The sequence below is a fragment of the Nelumbo lutea genome, chromosome 3 (assembly GCF_056320005.1).
Source record: "Nelumbo lutea isolate HS-2025 chromosome 3, American lotus-T2T, whole genome shotgun sequence".
Classification (NCBI taxonomy): Eukaryota; Viridiplantae; Streptophyta; class Magnoliopsida; order Proteales; family Nelumbonaceae; genus Nelumbo; species Nelumbo lutea.
The window spans coordinates 62,144,685-62,161,396 of NC_142686.1; the positions used below are offsets into that span (position 1 = coordinate 62,144,685).

At 34.9% G+C, this 16,712-nt stretch overlaps 1 protein-coding gene and 1 non-coding gene across 6 annotated transcripts in view; both read left to right on the forward strand.

Annotated features, from left to right (window-relative positions):
• LOC148865279 (high mobility group B protein 15-like) overlaps positions 1-2,598 on the forward strand; it is a 32,836-nt gene extending 30,238 nt beyond the window's left edge. For all 5 annotated transcript variants that reach the window (XM_088977585.1, XM_088977581.1, XM_088977582.1 and 2 more), the window contains 4 exons: positions 532-691; positions 755-886; positions 1,312-1,706; positions 1,841-2,598. In XM_088977585.1, the coding sequence (XP_088833711.1) occupies positions 532-691; positions 755-886; positions 1,312-1,706; positions 1,841-2,245 (1,092 nt within the window). In that variant the 3' untranslated portion in view covers positions 2,246-2,598. The remainder of the gene's footprint in view (positions 1-531; positions 692-754; positions 887-1,311; positions 1,707-1,840) is intronic.
• Positions 2,599-7,504: 4,906 nt separating this feature from the next.
• Positions 7,505-7,611, forward strand: LOC148865282 (small nucleolar RNA R71). Its single transcript, XR_016112105.1, has one exon. It is a non-coding gene; the product is annotated as a small nucleolar RNA R71 (small nucleolar RNA).
• Positions 7,612-16,712: the final 9,101 nt, after the last annotated feature.

The window sequence follows — 16,712 nt, forward strand, 5'->3', positions numbered from 1 at the left end:
TCCCATACTTAAGTGGGGGCAGTTTAGTCTTTGTACTACTAATTAGAGGCTAATCCATATTAAGGGTCGACTGATAGGGTTTATCCTATCATGTTTGACTGTTCTCTTCATCTTCTTCTTCTTCTTTTCTCCTGGTTCGAACTACCGTAGCTACAGAACAAACATTAATCTTTTCTCAGTTTGACTGAACAGCACAAACAATAAATTTTATTTTATTATAAAAAAATGTAACTTGACTATAGGTATCATGGTATGCCTGCTGTTGCCAGAAGAGAATTTTATAATGCATTAAATTACGATAAGCAACTATCACTTTATTGATAATTTTCAGTTATAAAAGGAATAATAATTAGTATATTTGAAAGAAAAAAGCATGCTAGTTCATTATTCTATCTGTATGAATTAATGTGTTAAATGTATCAGAATGAAAATCAGATTATAGGTGTCCAATATGGCATCTTTCCTGAAATAGAGTTGCCTTCTTTCATATTTTGTTTTCATCTGTTGTGATTCTCTAGCTAATGTTTGCAGATCATTAGAGAGAGAAGATGGAAGGATGTAACCGCTGTTTTCAACTTTCCATCTACAGCTACAAATGCATCTTTTGTCCTGCGCAAGTATTATGTTTCATTGCTTCATCACTATGAGCAAATCTATTTATTTCAAGCCAAGGGTTGGATTCCTCCTGCTGGTGAGTTCATAAAAAATATGGTTTAGATTATCTCTGCAACTAAAATAAGGGAACATATTACAGCTCCTGTGCAGAATTCATCTCTCATACCAGTTCCAGCTCAAGGCTTGGTTCAACCGGTAATGCCGCCATCAGAATCACAAGCATCTGCAACTCACAAGCGGAGGAATAGTACTGGGGAGTTCTCGCCTGCAGGTTTCTCCAATCCCACCCCCTCAAAAAAAAAAAAAAAGTAAATAAATAAAAAGGAGAGCAAGGACATATTGTGAACATTGAGAGTGATGGCTTTACATGCATGAGTAGAGACAATGGCCTCTATGCCTCCTCTTTGTTGTGTGTCCTAGGGGGAATTTTTTTTCTTTCATTAGGATTCCTCTGTTTTTATTTTATACTTATCTTGCTCCTGCTTAATTACCAAAATCATCATAGTTGAACAGATTAACATGGTTGAATTGGTCAAGTTTTATTACCTTAGAGGATGTGAAGGAGTGGCTTTGTAGTTCATAGAAAGTACCAGTGTCTAGGCTAGTTGTTTAGAAAACCTTAACATTGATCATATGGATAAAACCATTTCTTACTAATTTGGAGCTACTTAAGTAATTTCTTCCTTCTGCTTCCAGCAAGTCCACCAAGCTCAATGGTTTGCCCTGTGGTTGGGGTGATAGATGGGAAATTCGAGCATGGCTATCTTGTTACTGTTACAGTTGGCATGCAGAAGTTAAAAGGTATTCTATACCACACTACGGACCACCCAGATGGCCAAATGCCACAGTACTCTAGCTTATTTGAGAACAATACTGGCAAGGAAAGTGTAGTTCCATGCCGTCAGCGTCGGCGGAAGAAATCTGAGTTGAGAAAGCGAGATCCTGCCCATCCTAAGCCTAACCGAAGTGGCTACAATTTCTTCTTTGCTGAGCAGCATGCCAGACTCAAACCACTCCACCCAGGGAAGGATAGAGAAATCAGCAAAATGATTGGCGATCTATGGAACAAACTGACAGAGACTGAGAAATCTGTAAGAGAAATGTCATGGGTCATTTTCTATGATTTTCTCTATAATGAAATGGAATTATGTAACTGTGCATTGCTTTAAGGATAATCATCATTGACCCCAATCCTCTTTTCCCTTGTACCATTTGTGAAATTCAGGTTTATCAGGAGCAAGGCATTAAGGATAAAGAGAGGTACAGAAGTGAGATGGAGGTATACAGGGAAAGACTCAGGACAGGCAAAACTATCAGTAACATAGTTCCTATTCCGCATACGTGTGCTGTACCCAAGGTAATGATGGAGGAAGATGTGAAAACAGGAGCTGAAGAAGGTAATTCTTTTCATACTCAAGAGAGTGATAGTAGTAGTTCTGCAGAAATTGATTCAGAGGAGGAAAAATCTGCAAACAAGGAATTGGAAATGGAGGCATCTCCAACAGAAGAAAATGTTTCTGAATCTGGTACTGCAGACCCAGGGACATTAGCTGAGGATGATGGTTTTGAGTTGCAAATGGATCAAAATGATGGGGATGATAATCAGGTACAGGAGGATCAGAAGGATTAATATCAGAATGAGGTGCAGAAGAGGACTAAGAATAATGGTGGTGATAATATGGTTCAAAAAGTGTAACAGAAAGATGGAGATGATGGTCAGGTTCAGGGATCAAGCTTGCCCTTGATGATAGAAAAGGAAATAGTAATCAGTGAGGAGCCTTAGTTTTAACAAGAACTGGTACTCAAGTTGTAGGCATGATAGTTTTTTTTTTCATCTTTTGGTTTTGTTTTTCGAAGTTGTACTTTTTATTTGTAAGTTAGGCGTAGGACTGCTATAGTTACAAATGCTTTCTTTCCTAGGAAGAAAGAGCTCATTGTTTTGGCTGATTTTGGACTGTTATAATTGAAAGAGAGTTTAATGCATTGGTTAAACTCCAAGATACCAGAATGACATGGTACCAAAAGAGCTTTGACCAATCAAAGCACCTCGCGAATTTTGATGAATACCACCTGATTGATCACCTCATACCGGTTGGTTGGTTATAAGTTTTTATTATATCATGTCTTTCTAGTATCATAGTCAAACCCCTAAAGTAAGGGCACATAGCATGGGCAGAGTGGCGCAAGGCCATTGAATAACAATGGTGATGACCATGGCTAAAAGTCAAAAAGCAGAGGTCATAACTACTGTTAAAAATCTAGAAAGCATAAAAAATATATATTCTATATGTTATAATTGATTTCATTAAGAAATAGCTATAATATGGATCCATTAATGATGTATTAAATTCATTGGTCTATGAGCAATTTATATCAACAATGGTTTTTTATTTTTAGAAAGACACCAAAATTAGAAAATATTTTATCTTATATATTATAAATGATTTTCAGAGTTAGAGAACTATAAGATAAAACTATCGATATAACAGCTTGATGCATCTTGTAATGAATTTTTAGTAGATTGGAAGCTTAAACATTGTTTGATGTAATATTGGTAAAATTATTGTATGACTAGGCTCCCAAAGTCTTAGTATTGTTTATCGTGATGCATCTTTTCATATAAACTATTAAATGTGTATTTATTTATGTATTTATGCTTTACTCATAGTTATTTCAACATTAAATTTGTTGACTGTGTTTGGATGATAACGGTCTCATTGAGAGTGTTAACAATTTGAACTTAAGTGTGCAATTTGTACCTAGTGATCTTCATTAATTGAGCTAAAATGATTGAGAAGAATTTCAATGATTTGAAATGCAAAGTGGGCAGTTGTTTAATGAACATGTTATTCTCTAAGAAAGTGGAGTGCTACCATAGAAAAGAAATAAAGAAAAAACATTAAATTTTAGAACTTCAATTGTTATCTTTTTATCATTTAGAACTTGATGTAATCATTTGCAAAAATGCACATAAGATAAGCTGAACTAACTAACCTCGCTTTAACCAAGACTTTAGAGATTAATGGTTGCCCGTCCTTGGGCAAGACAAAATTCAAGTAAAATAAAATAAGAACAAACTAACTGTCGTACTAATTTTTGAACTCAATTATCTTTCATCTTTTTCCACAAATATTCTAGGTTAACTATTGCAAACCGTCAAATCAACACAACCAAGTTATACTCTATTCATTCATTCGTTAATTCAATTTTTGCTACTGTAAACCAGGTAGTAAATAAGGAAAAACCTTTTTTTTTTTCTCATTTTTTTCTCTTTTTATTGGGAGTGAGTGCATTTTATGCTCCATCTCACTTTTGGATTACTTGGCTAGTAGGTGCATTTTATGCTCCGTCCTACTGTTGAATTTGTTGGCTAGTAGGTGCATTTTATGCTCCATCCTATTATTGAATTACTTGGTTGATAAGTGCATTTTATGCTCTATCCTACTAATTATAGCAATGGTAAAATAACTACCCCATTTATTTAAACCTAAATTTAGGACTAGTTTAACTGGAAATGGGTGCAGATAAGTCATATACTTTTTTATCGTATCTCATTACTAGGTTCACAAAAATTTTCTTAGAACATTGTTTCAATTGATTTCAAAAGAGTTAAGTTTTTGATTTTTTTTTGAACTTAATTAAAATCCTATACTTCCCCCACTTAGTCTATATATTGTCTTCAATGTAAGGTAAAAAGAAAAGGTGGAAATAACTTAATTATAAAAACAAGGAGAAAAAAAAACAAACATCCCTATTTTTAATCATTAACTGGATCCTCTAGGTCTTGCAGTTGCAACTTCCGGTGTTTTCCCCTCTTATCCATCATGGGTGGGTTTAAATCTGGAATAGGGGCCTGCACAATAGATGGAAGGAGTTTTGTGTGAGCTGGAGGTGTTTCAATGGAAGGTCGTAATTGCTTGAAAGAAGTCGGTCCAAAAAATTTTCCTTGTCTTGGCTTGAACTCTTCTTGACCGGCCTCCAAATAGTTCAAAACCTCAACTTCTTCATCCAAGACCTGCACATTTTTACAAGAATTAAGAATGCAACATTCTAAAGGATCATCTGATTTAGATGCATCGACTTCAGCTGCCCAAACATCAATGTAATCGATTGCATATATTTTATGTTCAATTGTGTTGGGATATTTCATGGTTTTAAATACATTAAACACCACTTCTTCACCATTGATTATAAGGATAAGTAGACCTTTTTGCACATCAATTAAAGTATTACCAATAGCAAGAAAATGTCTCCCTAAAATCAGAGGCATTGTCTATCTTCCTCCATATCCAACACAATGAAATCAGTAGGAATAATAAAATTGCCCACTTTAACTAAAACATCTTCTACTATTCCCCTAAAATATTTGATACTTCTATCAACTAATTGTAGAATAATAGTAATTGCAGAAGTTAAGGAGTTTTGTGTGAGCTGGAGATGTTTCAATGAAAGGTCGTAATTGCTTGGTAGAGGTCGATCCAAAACATTTTCCTTTTCTTGGCTTGAACTTTTCCTGACCGGCCACCAAATAGTTCAAAACCTTTTTTTTTCTCCTTTTTTATGTTCAATTGTGTTGGGATATTTCATGGTTTTAAATACATTAAACACCACTTCTTCACCATTGATTCTAAGGATAAGTAGACCTTTTTGCACTTCAATTAAAGTATTACCAATAGCAAGAAAGTGTCTCCCTAAAATCAGAGGCATTGTCCTATCTTCCTCCATATCCAATACAATGAAATCAGTAGGAATAATAAAATTGCCCACTTTAACTAAAACATCTTCTACTATTCCCCTAAAATATTTGATACTTCTATCAACTAATTGCAGAATAATAGTAATTGCAGAAGTTAAGGAGTTTTGTGTGAGCTGGAGGTGTTTTAATGGAACTCTCTTTTTTTTTCTCTTTTTTTTTTCTCTTTTTTTTTCTCTTTTTATTAGGAGTGAGTGCGTTTTATGCTCCATCTCACTTTTGGATCACTCGGCCAGTAGGTGCATTTTATGCTCCGTCCTACTGTTGAATTTGCTGGCTAGTAGGTGCATTTTATGCTCCATCCTACTATTGAATTACTTGGTTGGTAGGTGCATTTTATGCTCCATCCTACTAATTATAGCAATGGTAAAACATCTACTATTCCCCTAAAATATTTGATACTTCTATCAACTAATTGCAGAATAATAGTAATTGCAGAAGTTAAGGAGTTTTGTGTGAGCTGGAGGTGTTTCAATGGAAGGTCGTAATTGCTTGGTAGAGGTCGATCCAAAAAATTTTCCTTGTCTTGGCTTGAACTCTTCCTGACCGGCCTCCAAATAGTTCAAAACCTCCTTAACTTCTTCATCCAAGACCTGCACATTTTTACAAGAATTAAGAATGCAACGTTCTAAAGGATCATCTGATTTAGATGCATCGACTTCAGCTGCCCAAACATCAATGTAATCGATTACATATATTTTATGTTCAATTGTGTTGGGATATTTCATGGTTTTAAATACATTAAACACCACTTCTTCACCATTGATTCTAAGGATAAGTAGACCTTTTTGCACATCAATTAAAGTATTACCAATAGCAAGAAAAGGTCTCCCTAAAATCAGAGGCATTGTCTATCTTCCTCCATATCCAACACAATGAAATCAGTAGGAATAATAAAATTGCCCACTTTAACTAAAACATCTTCTACTATTCCCCTAAAATATTTGATACTTCTATCAACTAATTGCAGAATAATAGTAGTAGGTGTTAGTTCATGCAATCCAAGTTTTTCAAAAATAGAATATGGCATTAGATTTATACTGGCACCTAAATCGCATATAGCTTTCTCAAACTCAGTATTTCCTATGGTGCAAGGAATAGAAAAACTCCCTAGGTCCTTGAGCTTTGAGGGTAATTTATTTTGAAGAATTGCTAAGCACTCTTCATTTAGTTTCACCATTTCGCATTCCTCCCATTTTCTTTTATTTGACATCACCTCTTTAAAAAATTTGGCATATTTTGGCATCTACGACAATACATCAAGAAGATGAATGTTAATATGTATTTTTCTAAACATCTCTAAAAATTTTTCAAATTGTTTATCTAAGTTAGCTTTCAAAACTCTTCTAGGGTAGGGGAGAGGAAGTTTAATAGCATCTAAATTCAGTTTAGGTGTACTCCCTTCAGACTCCTTTTGTGAATCGACCACTTAAGCTTTTTGATCATCATTCTGGGTCTCGACAATAGTCTTTCCAGTTCTTAAAGTAATGGCACTCACTTGCTCCCTTGGGTTCTTCTTTGTATTGCTAGGCATTCATCCCATTCTTATTTCTTTCAATAAATTCACAATCTGCCCCACTTGAATTTCTAAATTCTTAATAGATGCTTCTTGATATAAGAATCTCTTTTCATGATCTTGGAACTTTGCTTCAGCAACATTAATGAACTTAGAAATCAAGTCTTCCAAGTTTCCCTTTTCTTGTGGGGGCAGATGTTGTTGAAATCCCATGGGTGCTTTTTGTTGGTTGTTGTTCCATGAAAATTCGGATGACTCCTCCACCCTAGGTTGTATGTGTTCGAATAGGGGTTGAAATTCGACTTACTACCATGAGAAATAAAATTAACACTTTCATGTGAAGCAAAAGGATTACCTACCGGACAGTCAGAATTAATATGTCCTAATTGGCCACAAAGATCACATGGATTATTAGATGACACATTTATTGCTGCAACACTCCCCTTCGATCAGTTCGATCATTATTCCATTGGTAGCTATTTGATACCATATCTTCCACTAGATCATAGGCTTCCTCTGGAGTTTTCCTCATGATTGTGCCTCTTACAGCTACATCAATAATGGAGCGATTAAATGGAGTAATACCATTATAAAAAGTTTGAATTTGATGCCAAACTGGTATTCCATGGGGATGATACTTCCTAAGCATTTCTTTAAATCGTTCCCATGCCTCATACAAAGATTCCCTCTCTAGTTGAACAAAAGTAGTGATATCATTAATAAATTTTGCTGTTTTAGAGGGAGGAAAATACTTAGCCAATATTTTTTGAGTCAAATCATTCCAAGTAGTGATGCTTCTTGTAGGGAGTGAGTTAAGCCAGTCCTTAGCTCTATCACATAATGAGAATGGAAAGAGCCTAAGCCTAATAGCATCATTGCTAACTCCATTATGCTTGAATATGTTGCATATTTCTAGGAAGTTAACAAGATGTGCATTAGGATCATCATTCGGCAACCCACTAAATTGAATACTCGTTTGGACCATTTGGATAATCGCAGGCTTGATCTCGAAATTATTGGCTTGGATTGTTGGTTTGGTAATGCTAGAAGTAGCCCCATCCATTGTTGGACAAGCATAGTCCAAAAGAGTTCGATTTGCTTCTGCTGGTTCACCCTCTTCAACCGTCTCTCTTTCTTTACTTTTGTTGGCTCTTTGAAGTATGCGAAGGGTTCTCTCTATCTTAGGATCGAATTCTGCTAGTTCTTCTCCTCTAGTGCGTGTCATACACTAAGCAAGAATTCGAATAAATAATGATAAAAGAAAAAAAATAAAAATCCAAATTAACCAAGGTTAACAAATTCTAATATTATTTTAGGATTAAATCCCCGATAACGATGCCAAAAACTTGATAGCTATAATTATATAACCCTAACAAGTGCACTAGTTATCAAGTAGTATAAATATATCGTTCCCATGAGGATTTAACAAAATAAGTATTAGGACTATAGATTCCCTCAATTATTTGAACAACTAAATTCTAACAATAGGAACTACTGAAAAAATAGAAAAAGAAAGAATAAAAACAAAGGCAATTAGTGACAAAACTTGCAACGATCTAGTTGGAAGCGCTAGGACTATTGGTCCACCTAACCCTTCCAATGGATATCAATTTATTAGATTAACCAAGATAAGTTATTATTTTCATAAGCTAAAGTTTTTTCAAATTTATTTAATATTCCCTCTCAGGATATATCAAATCTACATCTATCAAGTAACCCTTCGATCTCTCGACTAGAGTTCTCGTGATAGAGATGCAATAAGTTCTATGAAAAACCTGTGTCATCAGATGAATCATGTATATATATTCCTATATACCATTCAATTCACACTATGAATTTTTTAGTCCACTATATGAATTATTTGATTCATTCATATAAGCCAAATCAATTAAGAGGTGATCAAGCTCCTAATCGCATTATGCATAATAACTCATAGACAATATTAAAATAACAATCTTGGATAAATCAGAATAAAAATCAACCCATTGTCGTGGTTAGGCTTTCCACAACCCTAGCTACAAATAAATTAATTCATGATAAAGGAAATAAAACAAACAAGGGGTAAGAAAGAACTCATGATGTCACCATTGAAGCTGAGATCTATGAGCTTGTCTTCTCCTTGCTGCCGCCTTCCTCTTTTTCTCCTTCTTGCTTTGCTTCCAAGATGGATTTATTGATTGATGCCTTGGTGCTAGTCCGCCCCCCCTTTATATAGCTTTTGGAGGGGGGGCTGTTTCCAACTCCTTCTTGGAGTTCTTCCTCAAAAATAGAAAGTCCTAATTTAATCTTATCCTTATCTCTTATCTAGTAATCTCAATCTCTTTTATCTTTCTAGAATTACATTAGAAAATTAAATCTGATAGGACGCTTTGCAGTTTCTTATTCTTGCATTCGTATTAGGCTTCCTCAACGAATTAGGCCGCTGCAAGGTTTTTCTACGAGTTGGGCTTCTGCTGTGAACTGGGCTTTCCTATGAATTTTCTCAGATTTTGGGCCTGATTTTGACTTCGATGCAGCCCAATCTATCAAAACTCAAAACATGAAAGTTGTAGAGTTCTTCCTTATCTTTCAAATTAATCTTGAATCATCTCAATCGGAGTTCAGATGGAAGAGTTATGCCCTGATTACTAAGCGGCACCGAAACTGTGCAAAATTACCCGATTAGCCTTGTTTTTCTCCTGACGCCTTCTTTCGTGTCTTAAATCAAAATACAAGAATAATAAGTCCAATTAAATACTAATTAAGTATAAAAGACAGAATATTTAGGGATAAAAATATGATAATTCTTATTCTCATAAATGGTTAAATGCCTAGAACTTCCCTAGATTTTACACTAAGCTTAAGTGTGAAAACTCCAAGCATAGAGGACTAAGGAGTTGATTTTCAATGTTTGGAGTCATCTATTTGATGTCTCTAAGGTTGGTAATATCGTAAGGTTGATTACTCATAACGCAGCAGTAAACTAATACTTATGACAATTGAGACTAGTATCACTAAGTAGTTACTACTAATGGATTAGTAGTTAACTACCTGTGGCACCTAGCTTAGTGTCACAATGCCCTTATTTAGTAGTGGGCTAATGAAAAAGGGATATGTGACTATTCGTAACGGTTAAGAATTGAAGTGCATTAAGTAGTCAATTACCAAGAGGTAGTAATCAATTACCAGAGAAAAGATTCTCTCTTGCGAATGGTAATCAACTACTTGGGACTATTAGTTTATTACCTATTCCTAACAAGGTTAGAATAGTCAACTATCAACTCAAGCCAATTGACTATTTCATGAAAAAAGATGTTTTCTTAACCGTTTAAAGGATTAACGATTTTTCTCTTTTGGTAATCCTTTAACCTTATTGGAAACAAGCTCTAAACATTTCTAGAAATGGTTAATCTTTTCTTAGCCGATCTATAATGATATATGTTCTCTAAGCATGATTCATGCTATAAATACATGAGTTTGAGATGAAAATCTTAAGAAAGTGCATTGGCCTATATTATGAGAATTGAAAAAAGAGCATTAGTAAGAGAGCACCTTGTGTGAAGAGATTGTGAGCTTAAAAGTGTTTTTATCGATGAAGAAAATGTTTGAAAAAACTATTTGTGCTTCATTAATTCTTTATAAAAGTTTTTGATCTATTTAAATGCATTAATCTCATATTTGTTTATGCTCATTCTTTCGTTTGAATAGTTTGTGTTGTATTTGTATATCATCCTACTTACAGTAATTTATATTTTAGTTTTAATCATTTATATTTTGTTGTACTTAATCGATTAACAATTTCTAGCTAATAGTTGTTAAGTGTTTAGAAATTGAATACCAGAAGGGTTGGGAAGTCTATTTGGTTGAAGTTTAATTGTTGTAAATTAGAACCTAGGAAGTGTAACTTGTTATAAGGGTTTTGTTGGTACCATGATGTCCAACTAGTTTAGTGGAAATTCTCAAGTGGCATGCTTGAGGAGATGACATAGGCTTGGGTTGGCCTATTTGCTCTTTATTTTTCTTGTAGCCATTCTTCATTTTTGTTGATACTTATTATTCACACTACTATATTTTTTTACACAAGCAATGTTGGAAGGTTTAGAAATCAGATTTAACATGGCCAAACTAGGTTTAGTAGATGGCTGAATTTTTCAAAATTTTTCTAACCCAATTCAAGAACAAATTTCTCGGTGATTTTGAAATTTAAAGTCTTGGGATCAATCTTGCATTCAATCGAACCAAATTTGAAACCCAAATTAAAATTGATCGTTACGGAGACCACAGTGTGAAGCTCCTAGAGTGGTAGTTCACGGCCAATATCATTCCCATGGCGTAGTGTGTATGTTAAGTTGATTCAACAACACTGTTTTAGCAAAAATTGGTCTTCAACTTGCTTGGATTGAAGTGGGTATGTGAACCTGATATGCTCTAATGTTTTTCTTGCAAAAACAAAGTAAGAGACTGATGGAAATCAGCCCCTATCAAATCTTGGTTGAATTAGGGTTTCTAGGAGGCAAGGGAGAGAAGAGAACAAGAGAGTGAAAATAATTGGTTTAATTGGACTCTCCCTTCTTTCTCCTTTATATAGAGCATTCTCCTAATCTAATTAGGAGATGATTCAAATAAAATTTGGATAAGGAATTTATCTTTAATTGATAAGAATTGTCTTCTAAAGAGGATAGGTGCTCCATACCCAAATCCATGCACATTTTCAACCCAAGTCACATGACAAGTTGTCATGTGATCACTTAGCTAATCATATTAGTAATATTAGGTCCATTTTCTCTAATGGTTTACGTCGCAAGGCATTCACTAATAATGGTTTATGTACATCAATCTGATTGGAGCTAAGGACATACACTGTCTAACAAGCACTTCACATTATTGCTCTTAGTTATTTATGTATAACTCTTCAGTTTTAGAAGATTTTATTTGGGGGAAATTAGTAAAACCTAATTCATCCCTTTCATGGGTTAGACCACCTAACAAGTGGTATCAAAGTAGGTTAGCCAGACTTAGAAGCTTAATAGATAGGTGAAATAGAATGTCCATCCAAACAAACACTTTATACAATGGGGAGCAATCCATTTACAAATCCTCACTCTTCAATATCTCAAATTACAATTATTGTAAAGCAAGAATAAGAGTTTATCTCATCTTTCTTATCTATGAGTTTTGGAAAATAGTTGAGAAAAGACCTTATAATCAAACAAAGAAGGATGGAAAAAGATTAATAGAATAACTCTCTGAAGATGATTTATCAAGAGGAGAAGATAAAGAAAATTTTAAGATCACTTACCAAGGTATGGGAGGTGAAAAAGATTGATGGTATCTCTTCTTCAAATGGATGGGTTGATACTACTCTTCTCACATATTAGATGAGATTGATGCCTTTAAAAAGTACAGAAGATTAAGAGAATTGTAGAGAAGATTACCAGGAATTAGCACTCCTATCAAGAAAATTCTTAAGGTACTAAGCAAAGAAAGTAACAACAAAGGAAGAACTAAACATGCTTTGAATGTGAGCAAGTGGGTCATATGAGGTTAGAATGGTCAATTTTGATGAATTTTAGAAGAAAAAACTAAAGGCTACATGGGACAACTCAATCTCTAGAGAAGAAGAGAATGATCGAGCTAACTTCTACTTACTAGTTGAGGAAGAATAGGTAAGTCCAAACTTTACTACCTTTAATTTTGCTTTTACCAAGGAAGAACTTTTAGAAGCTTTAGAAGACTTTTAAGGGGAAAACAAGAGGATAGTTTTGCAAAATAAAGAACTTAGGCTCCATTTGATTCACGGGAATAGGGGTCTAGAATCAGAATCGGAATGGGCTATTCTGATTCCAACTGTTTGGTTGGGCGGAATTGGAATCCCATTCCTATTCCTATAGGAATGGCAATTCCCTACCCCTCCCTTGGGAATGAAATCCCATTCCTGCTAATTTTAATTCCCATTACCATTCTTGTCTGAACCAAACAGATTATGAGAATAGACCATTCTGATTCCGATTTCGAAGGATTTTGATTTGGATTCCATTTCCAATTCTGACTGCAAACCAAACAAACCCTTAGAAAGATAGTAGAAACCTTGGTAAAAGCAAATGAATGTATGAACCTAGATATTGAGAAAAAGATAATAAAAATAATTAAATGATTTGACTCATAAATTAGATAATGAATGTATGAACTTGAATATTGAGAAAAGGGACATCTTAGATACCATCAGAAAGTTAATGAATAGTACTGAGAGCTTCAATAAGATGCTAGGAAATCAAGAATAGGAAATGATAGAGAGATTGGGTACTATCATTTCCATAGAAATCAACTTCCCAAAACTAAGTTTCTAAAGGGATCAAGTTCAAAGCAAGAGAAACCCTCCTACACATACTATTGTAAACTTGGTCGTATTGCCTATTATTTCTATTTTATAAGAAATCCCAAGGATCCAAGGTTTAAATGGATCCAAAAGAAAAAGGATATTAATCCCAAGTACCTTAGGCTAAATGGGTACTAGATTTAATAGTTGAATTTCTAGGACTAATCCTTAAAAAAGACATGAGAATCATGGATCAAACAATTTATTTCAAGGACAAATGGACTACATGAGTAACTTGAAAAGTTTGAAATAGATTTTTATTTGTTTATGCATGGAAGATGCTGGAATGAATATTTTACTTATGAGAGCTTGGTTCATTGCATAGTTAGATGAATAGGAACTTTGAATTGGTATGATGCAATATATACTATCAAATTGAAATTAAGTTATTAGGAAAAGAAATTTAGGTGGGACAACATGAATGCCTTTCTTAAAATAAAAGTACTTGATCTTGAGGAATATCCCAAAAAATATGGGTTAAATGTGAAAGGAGAAAAATCATGAGCATAAAAAGAATAGAAATCTTAAGATGAGTGATAACCTTGCATTTTGATGCCTTAAGGGCATCAATTGAGGGGTATTTTCGGCCTTAGAGTAGTCAAAGTGCACACTTTTCCCAGTTAAAATAAATTATGTGACCTCTGAAGGTCTCTGTGCAAATTATGTAAAAAACTGGGAAGTTCTCATGGCCGAAATGCAGTTTTTGGAAAGCAGGTGCGAAGTCCAGCTGAGAGAGGGGGTGCTTTTGTAAAGAACTGAGAACAAGAGGGCGCCTCCTATTTGCTAAAGCCAGTTGGCACCCATCCTACTGTATTACCATGCTCCCCTCTCATTAGCAAACCCTAGGGAGCCTTTTTAACCTAATCTTTTCCTCCTTAGCTAACCCTAGCCACCCCAGATGTGAAATCTCCATCATCCACTCCTAATCTCCACCATCCATTTTAGGATTCTCCTTTGTAGCTTCTAAACCCTAGGGTGCCACCTATTCTGCTAATTCTCACCATTCAGCTCCTCACCATTAACTCTCAGCCACTCCCTCCATCCTATGTCCCAACCATTCAATCTAGGGCACCACATATTCTTTTAATCTAAACCCTTCAACCCTAGATGTTCTAATCTACACCCTCCATTTTTAGGCACCCAAATCTTATCCCTACATAATATTGGGTGCCCTCTCCTTCCATTTTCAGCCATAGGATCACCCCAAAACCATTTTAGCCATCCATTAGTAACCCTAGGGCATACCTAACTTTGCTAAATCCCAGCTTCCGCCCCCATGTTTCTCCCTATTTCCAGTTGTGTCCACCCTTCTCTATAAAAAGGGTCCCAGGGGCCCTGTAGAAGGGGTTGGTCAATTCACCCAGGTAAGAGGGAAGGCTGATCTTGAGAAGTTCAATGGTAGAGTATGAGGAGGACGCCTAGGCAAGAGGAGGGGCTCCTACTTGCAGTTCACCAACACCACTACTGCCACATCCGGATTTGAATCCCAACCCTTTTCATTTAATTTCCAGTTCATTTTTCCTTCCTGCAAAATTATTTTTATTAGATTTAATTTTTGTTTTATTTATTTTTTACAGATCTGAAATTTGGCCAAGTAAGATGGAAGGCCTATCTCGAGAAGTTCGAGGGTCGAATGAGAGATCCAGAGACTGGTACCTCTGATCGGATTCTCAGACATTTTTTTTGTTCATTTTATTTATTCGTTTCTGTTATTTATTTTTATGCACTTGTTATTCTCAGCACTGTTCAAATTTGGTTTCAATGAATTCCATTTTTTTTTCTTTTTAATTAATCACTTTTATATTTCTGTAACTCCCCTTTGTGTTCTCTCTCCTAGATCTAAGTACGTAATTATTTTTCCCTTGCTTCCCTATGGATACGACTTGTTCTCATCACATTACTCCGTTAGTAGTTGTTTGAGAATCAGGATAAAATTATAAATGTTTAAACTGGTGTTCTGAAGTATTTAATGACGTGCTTCTGGACACACCAATGAGTGCATGGGAATTTTGACCAAAGTTCTAGCTATGCCACCATCAATCTGGAATGATTGAAACAAACTAGAAATCATTTTTTACATGCTTGGTTTATGATTTATATGGATAGTTGTCAGCTTAGAAACAGTAAGAGTTGACTCCTAGATCCTAAATTCAACTAACAAATTGATTGAAATGTGGACAACTTTGATTAGTCAACTATCATAGTTGTTTGTTTCAAGTAGTTGACTAATTGTGCGGGCTAAGATTGATGTTGTTAACATTAAGGTGCCATTTGGAAAGTCTTTTTTGAATGATCTTCTAGAATATTTGATAGTCAAAAGACGTAGTGGGCTTTTACATAATCTTGGCAGCCCACAGATCATTTGGTTGGAGGCACGTTTTTTTGCACGGAGACGAGATGAAAAAGGTGAAAAAGCTCCATGTGGTGCTTTCCAAAAATAGCCTGGAATGGGCTTCTCACATCTTTTTGGGGCAGAGTCTTTTGACAGCTAGATCTTTCCCAAACCAAATGAGAAAAGACCGAAACATGGGCTATTGGACTTCTAAACAACCAACAGCTCGCACAAAAAGATGTGCCAAACGGTGCCTAAGTAGTCAACTACTTTGCACGACCAATATTTAATAACAAACTTTTTCAGAAGGGGTTATCCTGTACAACTACAAGAATCCTCTTTGTCATCCAAAACTCTTAGAGTATTTGCATCTATCAATCAATGGTGTCTATTGGTGGAAGAAGTAAAAGGTCCAAGGTCCTTTAGAATAGAATTAGACACACTTATGATAGAAGGGGACCACTGTTCATGACCAAGGAAGTAGAAATAAGGTATCGAGAATTCTTTACCACTAGAGAGATACTAGAGGGAAGATTAGTCGATTTTGTAGTTTTGGAGCATGAGAGTTTTGACATTGAGAATCCTTTAAAGAATCTAGGATGAAATTCCTTTCTCAAGGTTCTAAAACATGTGTACCTTATAATTTTTTTCCATTTCTAAGATAGCTTCTCATTGAACCTAATTTGGAACATGCTGGATTCCTTTATAAAGGGTGTCAAGATCAATTTAGCTATAAAAGAATTAGGGCATCTCCTAGGAATCTCAAAAGAAGGTCCATGAAAAGAGATTCTGGCCTAATGGTGTGTCCGAAAGCATGTCGTTAACCATTTCAGAATACCAGTTTTAATATTTATAAGTTTCTCTATTTCTCATAACAATTACAAATGTTGTAAATGGTGAGAACGGGTTGTATCCACAGGAAAGAGAGGGAAAAATCGTTACAAACTTCAATCCAAATAAAAGAACACAAAGGGAAGTTGATTTTGGAATTCATTAAAAATAAAATTTGAACACTGCTGAAAGTGAAAAGTGCATAAAAATAATAAATAATAGAAATAAATAAATAAAAGAAATTAAACAAAAAAAGTCTATAATCCGATTAGAGGTAGTAGTTTTCGGATCTCTCCTTTGACCCTCAAAC